Source organism: Dendrobates tinctorius, unplaced genomic scaffold (assembly GCF_039654945.1).
Source record: "Dendrobates tinctorius isolate UK_male_01 unplaced genomic scaffold, ASM3965494v1 ptg000016l, whole genome shotgun sequence".
Lineage (NCBI taxonomy): Eukaryota > Metazoa > Chordata > Amphibia > Anura > Dendrobatidae > Dendrobates > Dendrobates tinctorius.
The window spans coordinates 55328651-55353498 of record NW_027361684.1 but is presented as its reverse complement, the minus strand read 5'-3'; the positions used below and the strand labels follow the sequence as shown (position 1 = coordinate 55353498).

Below are 24848 nucleotides of genomic sequence, written 5' to 3'. Positions count from 1 at the left end.
CCAGAAGTTTACATACATTATATAAAAAGACACATCTGCATGTTTTTCTTAATATCTGATATGAAATCAGAATAAACCTTTCCCGTTTTAGGTCAATTAGGATTTCCATAATTATTAATATTTGCCAAATGCCAGAATAAGAGGAGACAGAGAATGTGTTAAGGTATTTTTACTACTTACTGCAAAGTCAAATGATACACTAAGATTACTATGCCTGTAAACAATTCTGGACTGTCCATATGATGAGGTCATGTGTTTGGAAACTTCTGATATTTGGAAACATCTGGGTTAATCAGAGACACACCTGTTGTTGTATTTTAATGCACACCTGAAACACACTGCTTCTTTGTGTATCGTCATGGGAAACTAAAGAAATCAGCCAATATAATCAGGAAGATATTGTGAACTTGCACAAGTCTGGCTCATCCTTGGGTACAATTTCAAGATACCTGAAGGTGCCTCGTTCATCTGTACAACAAATTATGCACAAGTACAAACAAGATGGGAATGTCCAGCCATCATACCACTCAGGATGTAGACTGGTTCTGTGTCCCAGAGATGAACATGCTTTGGTTCGACATGTGCATATCAACCAAAGGAAAAAAGCAAAAGACCTTGTGAAGATGATGACGGAAGCTGGTAAGATTGTCAGTATCCACAGTGAAACGAGTACTGTACCAACATGGGCTGAAAGGCCACTCTGCAGGAAGAAGCCATTACTCCAATAGAAACATAAAAAAACAAGACTAATGTTTGAAAATGCACACAGGAACAAAGACCTTCATTTTTGAAGAAATGTCCTGTGGCCTGAGGATGAAACTATAATTGAACTTTTTGGGCATAATGACCATCGTTACGTTTGGAGGTAAAGGGAGAAGGTTGGAAGCCTAAAAACACCATCCCAACTGTGAAACACGGGGGTGGCAGCATCATGATGTGGGGTTGTTTTGCTGCAAGAGGGACTGGTGCACTTCACAAAATAGATGAGAAAATCGTAGTTACTTACCGATAACGGTATTTCTCTGATCCCATGACGGCACCACGGAGAGAGAGAGGGATCCGCCCTCAGGGACAGGAAACCTACAGGTGAAAAAGGCGGTTCCGCTCTCCCACATCAGTTGGTTTACAGAGCATTACACAGAACTTTCAGCTGCAACTCAAATGGTTATACAAAATCCAAAATTAATCAAATTAAGCTTAATAGAGGCACCGCGTGGCTAAATACTAAAGCTAATTAACTCTCTCTACAGTGCATACCTGTGTGTGAAAGGGAGGGGATGTACGGGTGCCGTCATGGGATCAGAGAAATACCATTATCGGTAACTACGATTTTCTCTTTCCCCCATGACGGCACCACGGAGAGAATTACAAAGATTATACATTTAGGGAGGGATCACCGCCTCCAGAACCCTTTTCCCAAAGGTGATATCTGAGGAGGAGGTCAAGTCTAGACGGTAATGTCTGAAAAATGTAGAGGGGGAAGACCAAGTGGCAGCTCTACATATCTGGTCTACTGAAGCGCCGGCTTTCTCTGCCCAGGATGATGCCACTGCCCTGGTTGAATGGGCCCTTACGTCCTCCGGAATGGCTGCCCCGCAAGAGGAGAAGAATAGGGTGATGGCGTCCCTTATCCATCTCGCCAGTGTGGCCTTCGATGCTTTTTGACTCTTCCGTGGACCCTGAAAGCAAACAGAGCCCTATCCTTCCTAAACTTCCTTGTGGTTGTCAAGTATTGGACCAGGCACCTTTTTACATCTAAGGTGTGCAGTACCTCTTCTGTTTTGTTCTTGGGCTTAGGACAGAAGGAGGGTAAGGAGATTTCCTGGGTCCTATGAAACTGTGATGGAACTTTGGGGAGATAGGGTAATCTTTAGACCCGACCCAGCCTATCATCCAGTACTTGAGTGAAGGGTGAGTGGGCAGATAAAGCTTGTATATCACTAATGCGGCGGGCAGACGTTAAGGCTACGAGGAGGGATGTCTTAAGGGATAATATTTTTAAGGAAGCCTCCGCTATGGGCTAAGGTAGATTTGGTTAGTGCGTTTAGCACTAGATTTAGGTCCCGGGGGGCGGTCCCGTTTGGGTGCGTAGGGGGAACGGCCTGGATCTACTTGAGGCTCTAATGAATCTCATAACTCAACGATTTTGGCTAAGTCATGGTTATACAATGCTCCCAAGGCTGCCACCTGTACTTTCAATTTGCTGGTAGCTAATCCCTGTTCCAACCCCTTCTGTAGAAATTCCAGAATTGTTTATTGGGATTTCTCCCGTTGAGTCAGAACCTGACACTGTAATAAATTATTTCCATACTTTTCCATATGACTTAGTGGTTACTGGCTTTCTACTTTGTAGGAGAGTGGATATCAAATTTGACGAGAAACTTCTATTACTTAGGAGTTCCCTCTCAAACTCTCAAAAGCCAAGCTGTCATGTGTAAGTTTCTTATGTGGGGATGATACACTGGTCCCTGGGATAGAAGATCTGGAGTGTCTGGTAGAACCCAGGGGTCTGTAACGGACATCCTTCTCAGCCAGGAGAACCATATCCTCCGAGGCCAGAAGGGGGATATTACAATTACCATCGCTTTGTCCCCCGTATTTTCCTCAGTACTAAGGGGATGAGAGATATCGGTGGAAAAGCGTAAGCCAGATGAAAATTCCAGGGTATCGTGAAGGCATCTAGAGCTACTGGGCCGCCTCAGGGATCGATCGAGCAGAAGGTTTCACGCTTCCGATTTCAACTGTTCGCAAATAAGTCTATTTCTGGCCGGCCCCAGAGTTTCACAATCTGGTTGAAGACTAACTGACTTAGTTCCCCCTCCCCTTGTTTTAGACGTGTTTGGCTTAGGAAGTCCGCTGTTCGGTTTTCTGAACTTTTTATGTGGAGGGCTGTCAGGGATTCTAGATTTTGCTCTGCTAGGTGAAAGATGGATTTTGTTACCTCCATCATCGCCCGAGACCTGGTGCTCCCCTGGTGGTTTAGGTATGCTACCACTACCTGGTTGTCTGAGAAGACCCTTATGTGTTGGGAGCGAAGAGAATCCAGAAAATAAACGAGAGCTAGCTTTACTGCCAGCAACGCCTTCATGTTTGAGCAGGCCGACTCTCTTCCCTGAGTCCAGGGCCCTTGCGCCACCTGATTGCCTAGATGTGCACCCCAACCCCAGGGACTTGCGTCTGTGGTCAAGATTTTTGCCGCTGGTAACACCCAAGGAACCCCCTTGATTAAATTGGCTGGATCTGCCCACCATGCTAAGAAGTGTATTGTTTTTTGTGAGATGTCTAACTGCGTGTCTAAATTCCCGTGTAAAAAAACCGCCTACGTCTAATATTTCCCACTGTAGGTCTCGAGTATGGCTTTGTGCCCACTGTACCACCGGCATGCAGGCTGTCATTGATCCCAATAGAGACATTGCTTCTCTCAACGTAGTGACCGGGGACGCTGACATTTGTGACACCATCTGTGCCATTTTTTGAACCTTCGTCTGCGGAAGTTAACATTTCTGTTTGGTTGAGTCTAGTATTATCCCCAAGTACTCCTGTACCTGACTTGGTACAAGTCTGGATTTGGTTAGATTCAGCATCTATCCTAGACTCGCTAGAGATCTCATGACCATGTCTAACTGTTGTTTGCAGTGGTGAGAGGAGGTGCCTACCACTAAGAGATCGTCCAGGTATGGGACTATCAGGATGTTTTGCTCTCTTATGTGGGCCATTACTTCTGGCATTATCTTTGTAAATACCCTTGGAGCGATAGCTAGCCTGAAGGAGAGAGCTCTGAACTGATCATGTTTTATCTCCCCCTGGATCGTCACTGCTACCCTGAGGTATTTCCTGTGGTCTCTGTGAATGGGCACATGGTAATATGCATCTCTCAAATCTAGTTCAGTCATGAAGCATGATGGGGAGAGCATTTTTACGCAAGATTTTATTGTTTCCATTTTGAAAAGCTGAATTTCCAGGAACTTGTTCAGTCTTTTTAGATTTATGATTGCCCTGTATGTTCCGTCTGGCTTTCTGCGAAGGAAGAGGGGAGAGTAGAAGCCTTTGCCTCTTTCCTGGTAGGGGACTTCTTGTAAAACTTCCTTCTTCCTTAGATTCGCAATTTCTTGTTGAAGAGCCGACTGTTCGTGTGATGTCTTTTGGGGCGTTATCACAAAAGAATTGTTTGGCAAGGTGTTGAATTTTAGTCTTAGACCATCTTTTATTATGTTTAGTATCCACGAGCTTGCAGATATTTTTTCCCAGGCCTGGAGAAAGTAGGATAATCTTTGTGGCTTTTTGTTGTCGGGGGGATTTGTTAAACATAAAGCCTTTATTTTATTTCTTTTATCCTCCCACCCTTCTTTGTTCCCTTTTGGGGGTCTTCGTCGTATAAATCTTCTGCTCTGAAAATGTCGTTTGTATGACTGACTAGGGAACCCGGGGAAGGATTTTTTCTTGTCTCCTGCCTTGTCCAAAATGTCGTCTAAAGTTGAGCCAAATAGAAATTCGCCCTCACACGGGATTGAGCACAATTTGGCTTTAGGCTGCAAGTGTCCTGGCCAGCATTTTAGCCATAAGGCATGTCTCGCGGCATTTGAGAAGGAGGCTGCTCTGGCTGCCAACCTAGTCGAGTCCACTGACTGACGCATCCGCCAGGAAAGCTGCTGCTCCTTTCATTATAGAAACTGATCTTTGAATTGTTTCTCTTGAGGCCTTTTCTTTTAGTTGGGAATCTAAATGATCCAACCAGACCATTAGGGCGCGTGCCGTACACGTGGCTGCTATGGCTAGCTTTAATCCGCCTCCTGCCGCTTCCCAAGAGTTTTTTAAAAAAGTTTCTGCTTTTTTATCCATTGGGTCCTTCATGGTGCCCATATCTTCGAAGGGCAGGGCAAATTTTTTAGAAGTTTTTGCAATAGCCACGTCTAGTTTGGGTGCTTTACTCCATAAGGCGCAGGCTGGATCGTCAAAGGGGTATTTTCTCTTGGGTGTTAGAACCTTCTTATCCGGTTTTTACCATTTTCTTTTAATTAGGGAGTGGATTTTCTCATTTATTGGAAAAGCCCTCCGTTTTATTTTTTGCTTCTAAACCACCGACCATTAAATCTTGGGCCGTTTTCTTAGGCCGCTCGTCTACCAGCCCCATAGTTGTCCTCCCTGCTTTTACAAGGGCGTCTGTCTCCTCAATAGGGAAGCAGCTGCGTCCCCCTTCCGAGGATGACGAGGAAGACTGGGAGGATAACGAATTACTTGAGTCAGACAGTTCACTTTCTGACTCGCTAACACTGGACTCTGGCGACCTATGCCTGGATTTACGTTTTTTCTTTGAGGTTCTAACACCTTTAAGGGCGTCTTCGACCTGTGTTTTTATCAGTGTTTTGAGGTCTAAAGCAAAACTCAGGGACTCCTTCTGGATTGTCTGTTCTATGCACGCCGTGCAGAGCTTTTTTTCCCCATGTAGAAGGTAGCTCCTCAGTACATATAGCACATGCCTTGTGCTTGGATTTGGTTGTGCATTTCCTCCCCTAAAAGAAAATAACAACCGCGCATTAATGAGCGGACTTTCACGGAGATCACTCACCCTCCTTGTAGAACGAGAGATACCGTCTCGGGTGTAGGTATTATTTCCACCACTGGATCCACTTCTGGCTGTGCCGCCATGGTGGAGCTTCTGCTGCGCTGCGATCTTGAATGACCGTTACTGCTGCGCTGTTGGGAAGAGGTGCGCTGGCGTTGTGAGTGCTGGCGCTGTCCCTGCGTTTGCCGCTGCTTCGGGGACTGCCACTGCACCTCCTGCTCCCTTTGTGGCTTTCCCTTATATCACTTATGGTGAATGTGGGCTCCTCTGCTCCATTTGGGAGGTTTAAATATGGGGTGTATATATATATAGATATATATTTCCCTCTTATGAAGCGCGGCGTGGCGCCAACACTTTCCCAGTGATGCCCTGCGCCGCCGCTGGAAGTGGCCCCTCGCGCATGCGCACTGCGCCTCTACCCAGCAGTGCATTGCGCCTCACCTTCTTAAGGGTGAGGCGCTCACTCGCGCGCTAATGCTGGCATTCTGCGCCCCCTTCGCTCCTGCAGGGGCCCTGTGTCCTGCGGTTCTCGGTGGCTGCCGCCACCCTCCACTGACCGCTCCGAGGCCCAGCGCGAGGCGCCTCCCTAGTGACCGCCGTCACTACACCTGGGGAAGGCACTCTCCCTGTGTTTTTTTTCCTTTTCTCTGGGATCAGCAGACTTGCTCCTTGTCTTCACTGCCTCTCCCCACTCACCCTCAAGGTCCGCCGACCCCGGTGGTGGTGCTTCGGGGGAAGAAAATGCCCCCGACCCAGCCGAGGCAGGGAGCCACAGTGCCTTTTACCGCACTGGTACGGCCCCCGGGATCCCACGCCGATCTGAAGGTACGTGCTGTAGGTTCCCAATCAGGGACAGGAAACCAACTGATGTGGGAAAGAGGTACCACCTTCTTCACCTGTAGGTTTCCTGTCCCTGAGGGCGGATCCCTCTCTCTCCGTGGTGTCGTCATGAGGGAAAGAGAAAAGAAGATTATGTGGCAATACTGAAGCAACATCTCAAGACATGGGCCAGGAAGTTAAAGATTGGGCGGAAATGGGTATTCCAAATAGACAATGACTTGAAGCATACTGTCAAAATGGTAACAAAGTGGCTTAAGTATAACAAAGTCAATGTTTTGGAGTGGCCATCACAAAGCTCTGATCTCAATCCTATTGAAAATGTATGGGCAAAACTGAAAAGGTAGAAGCGAGCAAGGCGACCTACTAACCTAGATCAGTTACACCAGTTTTGTCAGGAGCAATGGGCACAAATTCCGACCAACTATTGTGAGAAGCTTGTGGAAGGATATCCCAAATGTTTGACCAAAGTCATTCAGTTTAAGGGCAATGGTACCAAATACTAATGAAATGTATGTAAACTTTTGACTTTGAAGTAAGTAACAAAAATGTCTTAAAACATTCTCTCTCTCTCTTTCATTATGCTGGCATTTGGCAAATATTAATAATTATGGTAATCCTAATTGACCTAAAACGGGAAAGGTTTATTCTAATTTCATGTCAGATATTGAGAAAAACATGCATATGTGTCTTTTTATACAATGTACTGTATGTAAAATTCTGGTTTCAACTGTAGCTGCGTGAAGGATTTTTTTTTATGCAGGAAAAGTTGTACTTTTGAATGACACAGTCTGTTTTATCATGTGATGTAGTGGAAGCAAGAAACAAAAGTGTGTCAAAACCACAAAAAAAGTGCAATTCTGCAATAGCTTTTTTGGATTTTTTTATTAGTTCATTATAAGGTATAAATGACATGGCAAAATGATTCACCAGGTAAGTACGATTACGGCGAAAAACATAGCACAGTGCTTTTCTAATTTAAGTGCAGAAAAAAAATTGTGAAACGCTGCCATTTTCAGACAGCTGAAACGTTTTAAATATTTGGTTGATGGTGTGATATGAGGGATTGTTTTTTGTGCAATGTGCCAACATTTTTCTTGATACCATTTTGGGGCAGATACAAGTGTTGATGCATTTTATTGCATTTTGCAGACGGCGAAAAACCACAATTCTGGGATTTTGATTTTTTTTCCTTGCTATGCCTTTTACCAATCTGGTTAATTTTTATATGTTGTTAGAGGTGATTTCAGAAAATCACATTGTATGATTTTTACACAATTAATTTACATATTATTGCATGAAATAAGTATTTGATCACCTACCAACCAGCAAGAATTCTAGCTCTCACAGACCTGCTAGTTTTTCTTTAAGAAGCCTCCTACTGTGCACTCATACAAAATCATACAATGTGAATTTATGGTTTTTTTAAGACTATCTTTCACAGTTGAAGTGTGCCTACAATATGCCTACAATAAAAATTACAAATCTCTTATTCCTTGCAGGTGGAAAAATTTGCAAGATCAGCAGTATATCAAATACTTATTTTCACCACTGTATGCATAGAAGTAGGGATCTACCACACAAGACAAGACCCAAGGTGCACATTATGCAAAGAGACCTCGGAAACCGTCCAACACATAGTGTCAGGATGCATAATGCAAGAAGGAACAGCATATACTGAAAGCCACAACCAAGTAGCAGGAATATCTTCACATCTTATGGACAAAGGCTTGCTAAGTCCAGATGGGAGACCCCAGAGAAAGTGGTGGAGAATGAAAGGGCTAAAATCCGGTGGAACTTCAAGATCCAGACAGAGAAAGGCCTCTTTCACGCATCAGTTTTTTGCTATCAGTCGCAATCCGTCGAATTTTTGAAAAAAACGGATCCTGCGACTGATGCCGCTGGATCCGTTTTTGCCTCATCGACTTGTATTAGTGACAGATGGCCACACATTTCATTCGTTGTTTGCTGGATCCGATGAAAATTGCTTGTCCGTCGGCCGGAGACGATGGACAAAGTAACGTTTTTTGTCTTCGTCGAAAAATCCGACAGCGACGGATCAGTCGCAGTCCGTCATTTGATAGAATGGAAGCCTATGGGTCCAGGATCCATTGTTATCCATCACAATTACAGAATCCGGCGACGGATTCCGTTTTTTCTAACTGAGCATGTTCCGATTACTATCTCCACCCCAAGCTATATTAATTTATAATTCTTTAATAAATAAAAATATTTTCGGCGGGTAACAAGGTACCGGAGGTGGGGGAGCGATATGGAGGGAGAGAGGTGGACGGAGAGATCTCCCCAGGATCCAGCGGGGAGAGGGTGGCGGCTGTGGAGGGAACGGAGCGGGCCCCCAACGGAGGCGGAAGCACCGCTAGGCCCCTGGCACCATGCGGCTTGCAGGGAGACCCCGCAGCCAGGCAGAAGAAACACAGCAGCGCAACAACCAGCGCGGTCCTGAGAAGTGCCACCCTGAAACACCCAGCGCCACAGCCCCAAAGAAATAGCACTAATCCCCCAGACAGTGACAGTGCCACTATGAGGGACGATACACCTCAGGGAGAAACAGACCCCAAGATGAGAGGGCAGCTTGACTACCCCATAAGAAGTACCCCTCAGGAAAACCTATTGCATGGCACAACTCCCCCCACCCACCACTCAATTAACCACGTCTACAGCACCACAAGGTGGACCTGTGACCCCTACCCCAGTGGGACTATCTGAGGCACACGCAGGAGTTGATTTAGCATTATTGTACAGTAAGATAAAGGACATCCCGACGAAACAAGATATGGAACAATATATTGCTCGCCTGGAATCATCTTATAAAGCGGAACTGTCCATACTTAAGGATGACATCCAACAATGTGGAGAAAAGGTTGAATCCCACGACCAGCTTCTGACCTCCCTGAATGCAAGAGTAGAGGCTCAAGAGGCCGTCACGGCTACCCAGGCTAGGCAGCTACAGACCCTGGCGGAGATGCTGGATGACTCTGAAAACAGGGGTCGCAGGAATAATATACGAATACGGGGTCTACCCGAATCTATCCCTCCTCAGGAGCTGAATGCCACTTTAAGAAGCATCTTCAACTCGGTCTTGAATAGACCCAAAGATACCCCACTGGAGTTAGATCGCGCTCACAGGGCTCTGGGCCCACATCCTGGCGAACAAGACCCACCGAGAGATGTGATATGCCGGGTCCATAAATACCAACTTAAGGATGCAGTCATGGGAGCGGCCAGGAGAGCAGGACCCATCAAACACCTGGATACCCGCATACAGCTCCTACCAGACCTCTCCAGATGGACATTGCAGAGACGTAGGGCCCTTCGCCCTCTTTTAGAGGAGCTGCGGCAACAAGATCTTTCTTATACTTGGGGATTCCTGTTCTGCCTCCGGGTGCAGAGGAGAGGCAGAGTACATCGTCTGAGTCACCCCAGCGGAATTCCAGCTTTTTCGGCCGCCCTGGACCTACAAGAGGTGGACATCCACGATTGGCCACCTCTACCATTCTTCTACAGAGGGGATGAGGTTCGAGGGGGCAATTTCCTCAATGACAGCGCAGACCCGGAAGGCAGCCCCACGGACGTGGACAGGTGCACCTGGAGGAGGAAGGAGATAATAACTGACGGCGAAGCCTGAAGACTCGGGGGAGGATTTTGGAGGGGTGGGAGGTGAAGTTGAGGATTTGACCTCATCGGACACGCAGAGGGGAGGGTTAATTCAGATTACGTGATTGGACGGTGTTTGCTCTTCTGCCTTTTCCCTCCTTTCTTCTTTCTTCTCCCTCCCACCCCATGCTCCTCCGATTTATTCTTGGATGAATGTATTTGCATATTGAGCACTTATTGATATGTGAAGGTCTTCCCGAGCACTGGGCCTGCTCAGTGGGGAAAAAAGATTTACAGTAGTTTAGGGCTCTCTAGATATGTTGGTTACATGGCCCTTAATGTTGTTGGACCTGAATACGAAACATGATGTGTCCCAGTTTCAAGGGTTCGTTGACAACGATACCTATAACCTTAAGGGGTTGATATCCTTGTTCAAGGGCCAGAGAATGTTATTTCATTATGGGGTTGGTGAACAGGGGGACGGATCTCCTTTTCTTTTCCCGCCGTACACTTACCCCCCCTCGGAGGCGCTGTTTGCCAGCGAGGCAGACAGTAACTAGTGTATACCTCCAACCGGTCCTATGTTGTTTTGGGTGTGAGGGTATACACACCCGTATTGTTACCTTTGCTCTTTCTAACTTCTGTCTTTGTTACTTTCTGTGTTCACCCTAGCCTTCCCAACCAGCCTCTCCCCCCCCCCCTCCTACAGCAGTCGTTGAATCCCGGAGCGGACTCATCCGGTTGGAAGGGGCCTACTATCTCGAACCTAGATTGCAAACGCGATGCCGGGTAAGACTGTCACACAAAAGATTGCATTGGGCTCCTTAAATGTCAGGGGCTTTAATACACCACAGAAGCGGTCAAATATTCTGTATGGTATGCATAAGAAAAAAGTAAATGTATTGATAGTACAAGAGACACACTTTAAGATCGGACATATTCCTAATATACCCAATCGATACTACACGTCTTGGTTCCACAGAGCCAACCCGGACTCACGATCCCGAGGTGTTTCCATTTCACTCCACAAGTCCCTCCAACATACTATACTAGACACACTGATTGACACAGAGGGAAGATATGTGATCTTGAAGATCCAGATTTTTTCAACAACCTACACTATAGCGGGTTGGTACGCTCCCGGCCGGGATCAAATTCGAGCTGTCAGGTACTTTTTGAAGACTGTGGCTGACTTCGCTGAAGGGGTTGTTATTTTAGGGGGAGATTTTAACATGACTCTTAACCCGACATTGGACTCAACAGCGGAAAGGTCTTACCTTTCTCTTAGACAAATGGCCTCTCTGAAGAGAGACCTTCATGACCTGCACCTCGCCGATGTCTGGCGGCTTCTTAACCCCAATGTGAAAGATTATACGTTCTTCTCCACGCCACATAACTCGCACAGCAGAATAGACTTTTTTCTTCTCAGCCACTGCGCGTTGGCTTGGAACCCGAAACCGTCTATCGGAAGCTTCTTATGGTCGGATCATGCCCCGGTCTTTCTGGACATTAGCCCCCTGATTCAGGGAGGCGACAGTGGATGTGGAGACTGAACGATAATCTTCTCAAAGACCCCACCTGTGTAGCTGACGTTAAAACCACCATATCGACATTCATACAAGACCATGCACATGATGACACCGCCATGCCAACCAAATGGGAAGCTCTTAAATGTGTCCTTAGAGGGATATTTATTAAGCACGGTTCCCATCTGAAGCACATAAAAAGTAAGGAAATTAGGGATCTTACCGAAAAAATATTACGTTTGGAAACGACTCATAAGAATGAATTAAGAGCGGAGACACAGATTGCCCTGATCAAATGTAGAGATGACCTGAAGTGCCTGTTAAACGAAAAGTCCCGTATTTATAGAAACCGGTTTAAAAGCCTGTTATACGGTCAAGCTAATCAATGTGGACGTCTGCTGGCTAGATTTCTACATCCGCGCGGTCAGACTACATACATACCATCTCTTCAGAAGCAACGCGGTCAAGTGACGTCAAACCCAACCGAAATTTTAGACATCATGCGGCGCTATTACCAATCATTATACAATATAAACGAGGGAGATCCCTCTCGATCGCCTGTGGACCCCCATCGATCGCCTGTGGACCCCCAACCACAAATTGAGCCCTATATAAATGAAACCGCCCTCCCGATACTAAATACAGACCTGACAGAGCCACTAGAAACTGACTTCACAGCGGAAGAGATAGATGAGGCTATTCGGAATACCCCGGCGGGCAAGAGCCCGGGACCAGATGGTTTTTCCCCTCATTTTTATAAGAACCGGTTGGCTCCTCTTCTGCCTTTGGTTGTGCACTCGGACCAGGTGGGATTTGTGCGGGGAAGGGAGGTGAGAGACGGGATGAACAAGACCCTCATTCTGACTGCACATGCAAGGTCAGAACATAAACCAATGGTACTGTTGTCGATTGACGCGGAGAAAGCCTTTGACCGGGTACATTGGGGATTCATGTTTTCGGCCTTACGACAGATGGGCCTGGGGAATCGCTTTATACAAAAGATCGCGGCCCTGTATTCCAGCCCCTCGGCGAGAATTAGGATCAATGGCGCTTTGTCAGACCCTATAGCTATCGGAAACGGTACACGACAGGGGTGCCCTCTCTCGCCCCTTCTATATACAGTGGTTATGGAACACTTAGCGATGGCAATTAGGAAGAACCCCAATGTGCACGGCCTGTGGGTGGACCGGGTTCATTATAAGGTCTCTCTTTATGCAGATGACCTCCTATTATACGTATCTCAGCCGCACATTTCCCTCCCGTCGTTGATGGAGGAGTTTAAAAGATACGGTGCAGTCAGTAATTTTAAAATTAATTTTCAGAAAACTGAAGCTCTTAATATATCCTTGGGACAAACAGAACTTACGAGAATAATGGAGAATTTCCCCTTTCGGTGGAAAAACGGAGCTATTCAATATCTGGGCATACAAATCCCTACCGACATGACCGACCTTTATAAACTTACCTACTTGCCCCTTCTGGACTCGACATTGAAACGATTAAGAGAATATGGAAGAAAGAACATCTCATGGTTTGGTAGGATGAATTCCTTCAAGATGGATGTTCTTCCGGGATTTTTATACTTATTTCAGGCGATCCCGATCATACCGCCAAGGACATTCTTCCAAACCATTAGGTCCGCGCTGATCCGCTTTATTTGGCAGGCGTCTAAGCCTCGTTTAAAATACACCAGCTTGACAAATCCAAAGTCCAGAGGTGGGGCAGGACTCCCTGACTTAGAACTCTACCATAGGGCTTCCATACTGATACGACTGTTTGACTGGCAGTATAGCTATAGCTCTAAACAATGGGTGCAACTGGAACAGACATCCTTTGGTGTTCCCTTGAGACACCTGCCTTGGATTCGATGTTGTGATCCTACTACGGGCAGTTCCGTGGGTTCGACTGGATTTTTGGCACAAGAGACATTACGACTTTGGAATCGTATAAAGATTAAGAAAAAATTGACCAGTGCCCTGAATCCGTTGACACCACTCTTCGGTAACCCGGACTTCCCCCCAGGGCGTTACAGAGATCGTTTCCTAGGCTGGCATATTAGCTCAGACTTACGTATGGGACAGATACTGGTGGGAGGAAACATTCCAAGCTTGGGGACTCTCTGTGAACAGTCTCCCAATGAGGAGCTCTCCTGGATGGAATATAATCAGCTGAGGTCATTTATCCAGAGACATATGGCAAACTGCGATTCCCGCCCTCCTATGACAGGATTGGAAAACTTATTGCAGCAACAAGACCCTCCTTCTCACTTGATCTCTCGTTTATATAAGGAGCTCCGAGTTGAGAACTCGGAGGTGACTCCAAGTTATGTCCGGGCATGGGAGGAGGAGATGGGATGTAAATTCTCGGAAGAGGACCTCAGCAAGGCCTACCTATTTACATTTAAAATGTCCCCGGCTGGGAGCGCACAGGAGAAAAATTTTAAGATACTGACCAGATGGTATATGTCCCCGGTTAGATTAAAGTCTATTTTTACGACAGTGGAGGACACCTGTTGGCGATGTGGAACTGAGAGGGGCACACTGTACCATATTTGGTGGCAGTGCGCTATGATCCAACCCTTCTGGAAGAAAGCGTTCTTGGCTTATCAAAAAATTACTGGAGATGTCGTACCCCCTTCTCCGCAGGTTGCTATCCTCTCGATCCTTCCAGGTTCCATATCAGCTCAGAAACTGAGCCTTCTAAGGTTTTGTATTACCGCAGCACGTATGGTAATTCCACGCCACTGGAGAGTGGCAACACCGCCAACTATGGTGGAATGGGTGGCGGAATTTGCAGAAATCTTTCGAATGGAGGAGCTGATGGCTGAGTTGGAGGGGGATGGCACCCGCTTGACCCGAGTCTGGCATCCCTGGATCTTGTTTAAAGAAACAGCTGGGTTATCGCAGTTGGTTGAGGTGGCTTCTTAGGGTTTGGTTCGGGATTTGGAGACCGCTGATCCCTTGCCTCCCCCCCCCCCTTTTCTCTCCCTTCCCCTCCATACTACTCCTAAAAGTTCTATTCTGAAATTTCTTATGTCTTCTTTCTTCTCTCTCTACATTCTCTTTTCTTACATATTACACCCCTACTGAACTATGTAAAACATATTCTGAATAAGTACGAACATCGTTTAATGAACCTACCCACGCGTGATAATAAGAAATAAGGAATAAATATTTGGTATGTCCTATGCAGATGGGTGAACCAATACCTAGTGTAGGTCAATCAGTCAGAGTGGGTTAGGAACAGGGGTATGCAAACCACTAATACACATTTTACTGAGAAACTACAAGATTTCATCTTGAATAGATGTGATAGATGTATAAGTAACTGTTTATGCTGTAACGATGTTCAGAAAGGTGTATAACTTGCATATTTTCCTTATTCTGTATGTTTCCTCTGTTTATTTGTTCTTTCAATAAAAATAGATTCAACAATAAATAAAAATATTTAAAACAAAGCTTTATTGTCTTTTATTTAATGATAAGGTACAATACTTTGGGTAACAAGGTACAATACTTGGGGTAACAAGGTACAATACTTGGGGTAGCAAGGTACAATACTTGGGGTAGCAAGGTACAATACTTGGGGTAGCAAGGTACAATACTTGGGGTAGCAAGGTACAATACTTGGGGTAGCAAGGTACAATACTTGGGGTAGCAAGGTACAATACTTGAGGTAACAAGGTACAAAACTTTGGTTAAAATAGAAAAAACTGATGGCTTAAAAAATGGATCCGTCGAAAAACGGAAGAAACGGATGAAAAAACTGATGCGACTGATACATTTTTCACAATCTGCGACGGATCCGTCGAACCAACGGATTGTGACTGACGGCAAAAAAAACTGACATGTGAAAGGGGCCTAAGCGAGTGTTGGCTAACCAACCAGACATTGTGATAGTTTACAAGGATCAGAATATATATATACATACACACGTGGTCAAAATTGTTGGTACCCCTCGTTTAATGACAGAAAAGCCCACAATGGTGACAGAAATAACTTGAATCTGACAAAAGTAATAATAAATAAAAAATCAACCATGCTTCCATAGAATTTAAAAAAAAATTAAAACTCATGAACTAGGCCAGGACAGGAATGATGGTACCCCTGAAAATAATGTGATAAAAGGGACATGTTAAATCACGGTGTGACCACTAATTAGCATCACAAGGGTCTTGCCATAAGTGTATTGAAATGATGAATCATGATACAAGGTAATTTTTACCCGACAATGACTGCCATAAAAAAATACTGTATCTCAAAAAATAATTGAGAAATTACATTTCTTCACCATACTTAGAATTTTTTTCCCATTGTCAAGTCCTTTGTATGGCATAATGAATAGAGTCGTTCAAAACTACAACTCATCCTGCAAATATAAAGAACCTCAGTTATGTGGGGAGAAAAATAAAAAGCTATGACTCTTGGAAGACAGGGAGAAAAAAAACCCGAAAAAAGTAAAAATTTAAAATTGTCTGGTCCTTAAGGGTTAAGCATGAAAAGCATAGCTAAAAAAAAATGTAGGTATATAAATGTTAATGCACACCTCTAATGATAATAGTTAATAAAACAGCAAACAATGAAAGCTCTCTGGATTAAGGGTATGTGCACACGCTGCGGATTCTGCTGCGGATCCGCAGCAGAATTAGCTGCGTTGTACAGTACCATTATATTCTATGAAAATCAAAAAACGCTGTGCACATGCTGCATGTCCGCAGCATGTCAATTATTTGTGCGGAATCTGCAGCGGTTTCACACCTTTAACATTGTAGAGGTGTGAAACCGCAGGCTAATCTGCAGATAAACCGCAGGTCTTTTTACCTGCGGATTTTGCCAAATCCGCGTGGAAAAATCCGCAGCCCAATCCGCAACGTGTGCACATAGCCTTATTGTCAATGGTGATTGTTGGAATGCAAACACCACCAAAAAGTATTTGGCTTTCCTATCTCTATTTATAAAACTGAATGAATGTGTGTGTGTGTGTGTGTGTGTGTGTGTGTGTGTCACCAACCAATCACGAAGTATCTTTCATTTCACTAGAGCTTTTCAAAAGAAGCAGAGCTGTGATTGGTTGCTATGAGCAACAGTTTTCCTTGCAAGCAATTACTAAGCATCTCTCATTTCACCAGATCTGGTTAAAAGAAGCTTAGCTGAGATTGGTTGCTATGAGCAAGTTTTCCCACTTGACAACACCTCAGCAGACACTGACATGGTGGGAGAAATCTAACATCCCCGAGAACATAAGCTCCCAGCCTGTCCCCCAGAAAGGAGCTGTTATGAATGGGTCACCGAGGAGGATAGCAGAGCAGAGAGTATAACAGGAGCAGAGAGTATGACAGAAATGTATCCCCCCCCCCGTGCCCATATCCCCATCACACATCCTCCGTCCCATAGGCACATCTTCCCTCTTAAAGGGATCATTGGTATGGAAGTCAGGGCAAATCCATCCAGCGCTTCAGTTTTGACCCCAGGCCTCTCTTAAAGGGATCTCCGGTATGGAAGTCAGGGCAATTGCCTTCAAATGCTCTGGTACTGACCCCAGGCTCTCTATAAAGGGATCTCCTGTATGGAAGTTAGGGCAAATCCCTCAGCCCTCTGATTCTGACCCCAGGGTTCTATTAAAGGGATCATTGGTATGCAAGTCAGGGCAAATCCATTCAGCGCTCTGGTTCTGATCCCAGGCTCTCTTAAAAGGATCCCCGGTATGGAAGATAGGGCAAATCCACTCAGCGCTCTGGTTCTGACCCAAGGCCCCTCTTAAAGGGATCCCCGGTATGGAAGTGAGGGCAAATCCACTCTGCGCTTTGGTACTGACCCCAGGCCTCTCTTAAAGGGATCACCTGTATGGAAGTTAGGGCAAATCCCTCAGCGCTCTGATTCTGACCCCAGGCTTCTATTAAAGGGATCATTGGTATGGAAGCTAGGGCAAATCCACTCTGCGCTCTGGTTCTGACCCCAGGCCCCTCTTAAAGGGATCTCTGGTATGGAAGTCAGGGCAAATCCATCCAGCGCTTTGGTTCTGACCCCAGGCCTGTCTTAAAGGGATCCCCTGTATGGAAGTCAGGGCAATTGCCTTCAAATGCTCTGGTACTGACCCCAGGCTCTCTTAAAGGGATCTCATGTATGGAAGATAGGGCAAATCCACTCAGCGCTTTGGTTCTGACCCAAGGCCCCTCTTAAAGGGATCCCCGATATGGAAGTGAGGGCAAATCCACTCTGTGCTTTGGTACTGACCCCAGGCCTCTCTTAAAGGGATCACCGGTATGGAAGTTAGGGTAAATCCCTCAGCACTCTGATTCTCACCCCAGGCTTCTATTAAAGGGATCATTCATATGGAGGTCAGGGCAAATCCACTCAGCGCTCTGGTTCTGACGCCAGGCTGACGGGATGATGTGGGATATTAGAGGTAGTAGTCCGGTGGCTCTGGCTGATGGGACGATGTGGGATATTAGGGGTAGTAGTCCGGTAGCTCTGGCTGACGGGATGATGTGGGACATTATAGTGAATGTGGCTATGTGGAGTGGGCAGGGCTCTTCAGCTAGTTGAATGTAAAAGGCAAAATTCAAATCAGTTATACAAAAACAGTATTAGACCCCATTCACATATCCGTATAAAATCGGTACCGGAAAAAACACCACTGTTATCACCACTGTTTTGGATCAGTGTGCCCGCAGTGCCATCAGTGTTTTGGATCAGTGTGTCCGCAGTGCCATCAGTGTTTTGGATCAGTGTGCCATCAGTGTTTTGGATCAGTGTGCCATCAGTGCCATCAGTGTTTTGGATCAGTGTGCCCGCAGTGCCATCAGTGTTTTGGATCAGTGTGCTATCAGTGTTTTGGATAAGTGCCATCAGTGTGCCATAGGAGTTTTGGATCAGTGTGCCATCAGTGTCACCAGTGTGCCCGCACTGTCATCAGTGTTTTGGATCAGTGTGCCCGCAGTGCCATCAGAGCTTTGGATCAGTGTGCCCGCAGTGCCATCAGAGCTTTGGATCTGTGTGCCATCATAGTTTTGGATCAGTGTGCCATCAGTGTCACCAGTGTGCCCGCACTGTCATCAGTGTTTTGGATCAGTGTGCCATCAGAGTTTTGGATCTGTGTGCCATCAGTGCCATCATAGTTTTGGATCAGTGTGCCCGCAGTGCCATCAGAGCTTTAAATCAGTGTGCCCGCAATGCCATCATAGTTTTGGATCCGTGTGCCCACAGTGCCATCAGAGTTTTGGATCTGTGTGCCATCATAATTTTGGATCAGTGTGCCCGCAGTGTCATCAGTGTCTTGGATCAGTGTGCCATCAGTATCATCAGTGTTTTCAATCAGTGTGCCATCAGTATTTTGGATAAGTGTGCCATTAGTGTCATCGGCGTTTTGGATCAGTGTGCCATCAGTGTTTTGGATCAGTGTGCCATCAGCGTCATCAGTGTTTTGGATAAGTGTGCCATCAGTGTTTTGGATCAGTGTGCCATCAGCGTCATCAGTGTTTTGGATCAGTGTGCCATCAGTGTTTTGGATCAGTGTGCCATCAGTGTTTTGGATCAGTGTGCCATCAGTGTCTTGGATCAGTGTGCCATCAGTGTCATCAGTGTTTTGGATAAGTGTGCCATCAGTATTTTGGATAAGTGTGCCATCAGTGTCATCCGTGTTTTGGATCAGTGTGCCATCAGTGTTTTGGATCAGTGTGCCATCAGTGTTTTGGATCAGTGTGCCATCAGTGTTTTGGATCAGTGTGCCATCAGTGTTTTGGATCAGTGTGCCATCAGTGTCATCAGTGTTTTGGATCAGTGTGCCATCAGTGTTTTGGATCAGTGTGCCATCAGTGTTTTGGATCAGTGTGCCATCAGTGTTTTGGATCAGTGTGCCATCAGTGTCATCAGTGTTTTGGATCAGTGTGCCATCAGTGTTTTGGATCAGTGTGCCATCAGTGTTTTGGATCAGTGTGCCATCAGTGTTTTGGATCAGTGTGCCATCAGTGTTTTGGATCAGTGTGCCATCAGTGTTTTGGATCAGTGTGCCATCAGTGTTTTGGATCAGTGTGCCATCAGTGTGCCATCAGTGTTTTGGATCAGTGAGCCATGAGTGTTTTGGATCAGTGTGCCATCAGTTTTTCTAGTATGGATAAAGAAAGAATGATAGTATAAAGCTTCTCCTATACTTTGCAATGTAAAACATGTACAGCACACAGACAGCAAACAGATGTCACAATCCTCTAATTGTTCCACTCCTGGTTTTGGCTTACAGATACTGGTCTAAAAACCTCACCAAATACATGTGCACATGGCCTTCAAGGAGGTCCACGGAGGTGAGACAGACAAAAAGAACTGATTCTCCCTTTTCAGACTGGCGCCACTCTTCCATAGCTAGCCTCGCTGTGTCTCGTCCCCCCACATCCCCCGTGACTGGATGCAGTGTTCACATTTTCTCTGAGAGAAAAAACAGTAGTGAACAACCCTTAAAAAATCAACCGTACTGCAAATGCAATACTCACCTTGCAGATCTCCTGCTTCCACAGTTCCAATGCTACCCAGTCCCCTTCTAATCTACAGTATAACGATAGTTGCAGCCAATCACTGGCTATAGAAAGACATCACTGCAGGAAGTGATTGGCTGCAGCAGTCACATGGCCCTCTCAGAACCTTTTCACTGCAGCAGGAAGCATAGACTGGTAGGCGACCGGTGTCTGAATGGAAGGGCGGGGAATCGTGATTATTTGGTTGTGGACAAACCCTTTAAATTGGGTGTTCTTCTGATATTAAATTTCCATGAATAATAACAATAAAAGAATCCAAGGTGACAGCCCATTAAATTATGATAGTCACAATAAAACAACAAGCGTATCACACACTACTATACGGACATTCTTCTGTTTTGGGTAAATTTACTGATTTGTTCCATACCACGTTATATCATTTATGGAAGATGTTCTACTTACCATGAAGTAACATGTATGTCTTTAAGCAGACTGATAAATCTATCAATCAAAGGAGCACACAGGGGTCCTAACAGGTTGTCCCAGTTGGGTTGCATGTATTCTGAGGCTCTCCGCTGGGCATCACTCTCACAACAAAAGTAGTCACCGCACGGTGTCACAATGTATGAAATAAAGTAGTAGTTACCGCTCGAGGCCTAAAAACAGGGAGAGTGAAAAACAATATAATTAATAACACAGAGATATCAGAAGTAGCACAGTCAGAGGTTGGAAACTCAGATTTTTTCAACACTAAAACCAATTCTGAGCCACAGTAAAACATCTTGTGACACTCCAGACTGTCTAGTATATAAAGTTCAACCCAGGAATATTGTTCTGCAGAGCGCCATCTTGAATGGAGCAAAGGTGCACATGCTTGACGCCTGCTCCATTCATTGTCAATGAGACTGATGGAAATAGCCAAGGGCTGTTTTCGGCTTTCTCAGGCAGTCCAAAAGACAATGGACGGAGCAGAGGCCAAGCATGTGCATGCATCTCCACTCCGATAGAGCCGCAAAGCTTAGTTCCGGGGTTCCAAAGGCCCAATCTCAGAACTTCTAGAGATCCAGCATTTGGACCCCCGGTAATCAGTAAGGTATCCCTTATCCTATGGAAAGGGGATAACAAGTTTAATAAGTTTAAGACAAACCATTTAAAGGCACTCTAACTTTTTAATTCATTAAATGTGTGTGTACAAGCAAGTAGTGCGTATGAGTGAGTATTAATATACCAGTACTCCCCTACCGCCGCTTTCTCCAGTGTCCAGCGACATCCTTCTCTGCATCTCTGTGATGCTCTGCAGACTGGCCTGCATCCCCGGACGTCGATTTTAGAATGAAAGCCTGTGGAGGGTCAGAACGAGGCTCCATAGGATTTCATTGTAAAATCGGCTCCGGTTCATGCATAGAGAGAACCGACTAATCGCAATTGCGATCACGTCACTCAGATGCAGAGGAAAAACGACGCTGGACACATGAGAAAGCGGTGGTGAGTATATTAATATATTCACACTAAATTACACGCATATACACACATTTAATCAATAAAAAGTTGAGAGGTAGTGCTTCAAGGGAATCTGTCAGTAGGATAATCCCTGGTCACATTATCTCCTCCTAAAAAATGTAATAAAAAAGAGATCAGAAAGTTGTATGAATCCCAAATTAGTAATGATAAAACAGCTCAGCCCGCAAAAAAAGCAAGCCTCATACAACTTTATCACGCGAAAAATAAAAATAGTCATAGCTCCTGGATGTCTAATAGCAAAAAAATTAAAGTGAATCTGTCAGTAGGATCAACCCTCATAAGCATTCAATATGGGCACGTAGGTCATAGGAAGCTGAATAAAACGATACTTTGATATCTGCGATCTGATGTCTAGAGACAGCCATGTTTTTCTTACAGTATATGTAAATGAGCTGTTAAGATCTATGATATTAAGTCTGATCTTCATGAGAATCTGCCTCCAGAGATTATTTTATATGAAAGGTGGAGTTACCAGTGTGACATGTAATGGCCGCTCTCTGTTCTCATGACCTCACTGCAGAGCTGTGTTTGATTATACCTTACACAACTGCAGGTTCCTCTCACAGGCAGCCGATGCTGTAAAATTGTTGCAACACAGCAGAGCTGTGAGAACTGCAGCTGCTAACGTCTCACCTGGTAACTCCCCCTTCCTTTATAATAATCTCTGGAGGCAGATTCTCAGGGAGATCAGTATCTGGCCCATAGTCCTGAAAAAGCTCATTTACATATAAGAAAAACATGGATTTCTCTGGACTAAGACATCAGCTCGCAGATAACACGGTATCAATTCATTTAGCTTCCTATAATCTACATATAGAGGGGGCTACATCGCAGGTCTTGAGTCTCCAAACCCTTTCTTCTTTGCAATAATACAAAGGTTAATTTGAGAGAGGGGGGATATTCAAGCACTATGGAGTCAAAAAAGTGCATACATCAAAATTGTAACAAACCGTCTAAAATTTATAGGTATAAATAAAACCGAGAAAGCTGAATTTTGAACATCCACTCATCTAAATATAGAAAACCAGGAGAAAGTTTCAGGCGCACAAATGTGGTTCCTTTGGTTACCTTCGCTCCGTTCAATTAATCTAATGACAATAAGTTATGTAACAATCAGGAAAAAAAACAAAAACACAGAGCCTGCATTCCCCGAGTATTTGTGGAGCTCTAGATCCCAAGATTAGGGTCCTTCAGACCAAAATAGGCAGAAGCAGAACAAGCATCCCTGGCGAAAATACACGTATCCATCAGATCGAGCCTGACTTCCAGAAATCTTAGTCAATATTTATTTAAATCCAGTTTGCTAACATAGCCGTTCCAGCGCTGATAGCTAATACATAACCATGATACTTATTTACTTTTTAAACAAGAATAATTGGTTTTGACTATTTAAAGATACTTTCCAATGTCACTGCCTATAGTTGCGGTAAGTGGGAGGACGGTATGATTAATGACAGAGTGACAGTGTGGTCTGTCATGAGAATCCCTCCGAGCTGCCAGCCCAGCGACCTCGTAAAAACCATTCCATTGTGAGAGGTCACAAATGTTTACACCAAGTGCACACGTCAGTTGTGTGACCCTGTGGTAGGATAATATTGGCATACCAAAAATGTGGAGAATTGGCAAAATATCATAAATATGCCCCCTAGCCACAGGTTCCACGTATTCATGAGGCATACACAACCCTATTTTGACTCCAATCTACATTTCCAATCAACCAAGCGCACCCAGAGGAAATACACCCAAATAATTAGGGTGGTGTAATAATGGTGCAGCCAGAGCGATCGTGCCCTCTGCATCATTTTTGGGCGTATACACCTATTGGAGGCCAAAACTCAGATGTAGTAAACTGACTCTGGGTGTCAGTCTCCAGTAGGCGTACATGCCCAAAAATGATGCAAGTCAGAGGACACATTCACTCTGAGCCTTGGTTTCCACATGCGCTCACTCAAATAGCCTCAATCCCCTGATGAAGCCAGGTCACTGGTGAAACAATTTGGGGAGGTTTTAGGGCACTTTTTAATTAGCATTGGCCAGTTGTGTTTGGTTAGTATGAAGGAAGTGAGGTAGCAGCCGCACATAGCAATTCCTATAAACCATAACATGAATAGTACAACAATGATATTGTGATTAGTGAGAGATAAGGATATACTCTAGTTATCCCTGTATACTCACTGACCTCTGCAAGGCTGTAATAATATTCCTTTTAAATAGTGCATTAAAAGTTAATTTTTATGGTCTTTAGATAGGGTTTTTGTTGCCTTTTGGCAAATTGTAATTAATGGCTGAATGCCCTACGTTGACTTAGTGGACAGCAATCTTTGTGCTGAATAAAGCCTTAGGCACGCCACGCACAGCACTTTTCATTATATTCCACTTTGTCCACTGGTATTTTTAATATAATTTTTTTTTATGTTACTTTAAAATATGTAGGAAATTATTGAAAAATCGACATACCGTATATACTCGTGTATAAGTCGACCCGAGTATAACCCGACCCCTCTAATTTTGCCACAAAAAACTGTGAAAACGTATTGACTAGCGTATAAGCCTGGGGTGGAAAATGCAGCAGCTACTGGTAAATTTCAAAAATAAAGATACATACCAATAAAAGTAAAATTAATTGAGACATCAGTAGGTTAAATGTTTTTGAATATCCATATTGAATCAGAAGCCCCATATAATGCTCCATACAGTTCATGATGGCCCCATAAGATGCTCCATACAAAATACTCCCCATTTAATGGTGCACAAAGGTTAATAATGGCCCCATAAGATGCTCCATAGAATATGCTGCCCCATAAGATGCTCCATAGATTATGCCCCCATAAGCTGTTCCATATATTATGCCCCCCATAAGATGCTCCATATATTATGCCCCCATAAGATGCTCCATATATTATGCCCCCATATATTATGCTGCTGCTGCAAATAAAAAAAAAATGACATACTCACCTCTCCATCGCTGATGGCCAGGTGCCAGTGTCACCGATGGCTCAGGAACCGGCACCTGAGATATTCACCTGTCTCAGCTCCATCGCTGCTCCCCACTGTCTGCCGCGTCCTCTGTCAGTGACGTTCAGGCAGCAGAGGGCGTGGCGTGCACTAACAACGTCATCGCACCCTCTGCTGCCTGAATGTCACTGACAGAGGACGCGGCAAGCAGCGATGGAGCGGGAACAGGTGAATATCTCATATACTTACCCCCTCCTGGCACGTCTCTGCAGCCCCGCATCTCCTAGGGTCTCCCTTCCTTCCTTCAGCGGTCACGTGGTACCGCTCATTAAAGTGATGAATATGCGCATATTCATGACTTTAATGA

The 24848-nt window shown here is 45.0% G+C and overlaps 1 protein-coding gene across 1 annotated transcript in view; it reads right to left on the bottom strand.

Annotated features, from left to right (window-relative positions):
- MAP3K15 (mitogen-activated protein kinase kinase kinase 15) overlaps positions 1-24848 on the bottom strand; it is a 228886-nt gene that overhangs the window by 127007 nt on the left and 77031 nt on the right. The window contains exon 4 of the mRNA XM_073565877.1: positions 20468-20661. Coding sequence (XP_073421978.1) covers positions 20468-20661 — 194 coding nt within the window. The remainder of the gene's footprint in view (positions 1-20467; positions 20662-24848) is intronic.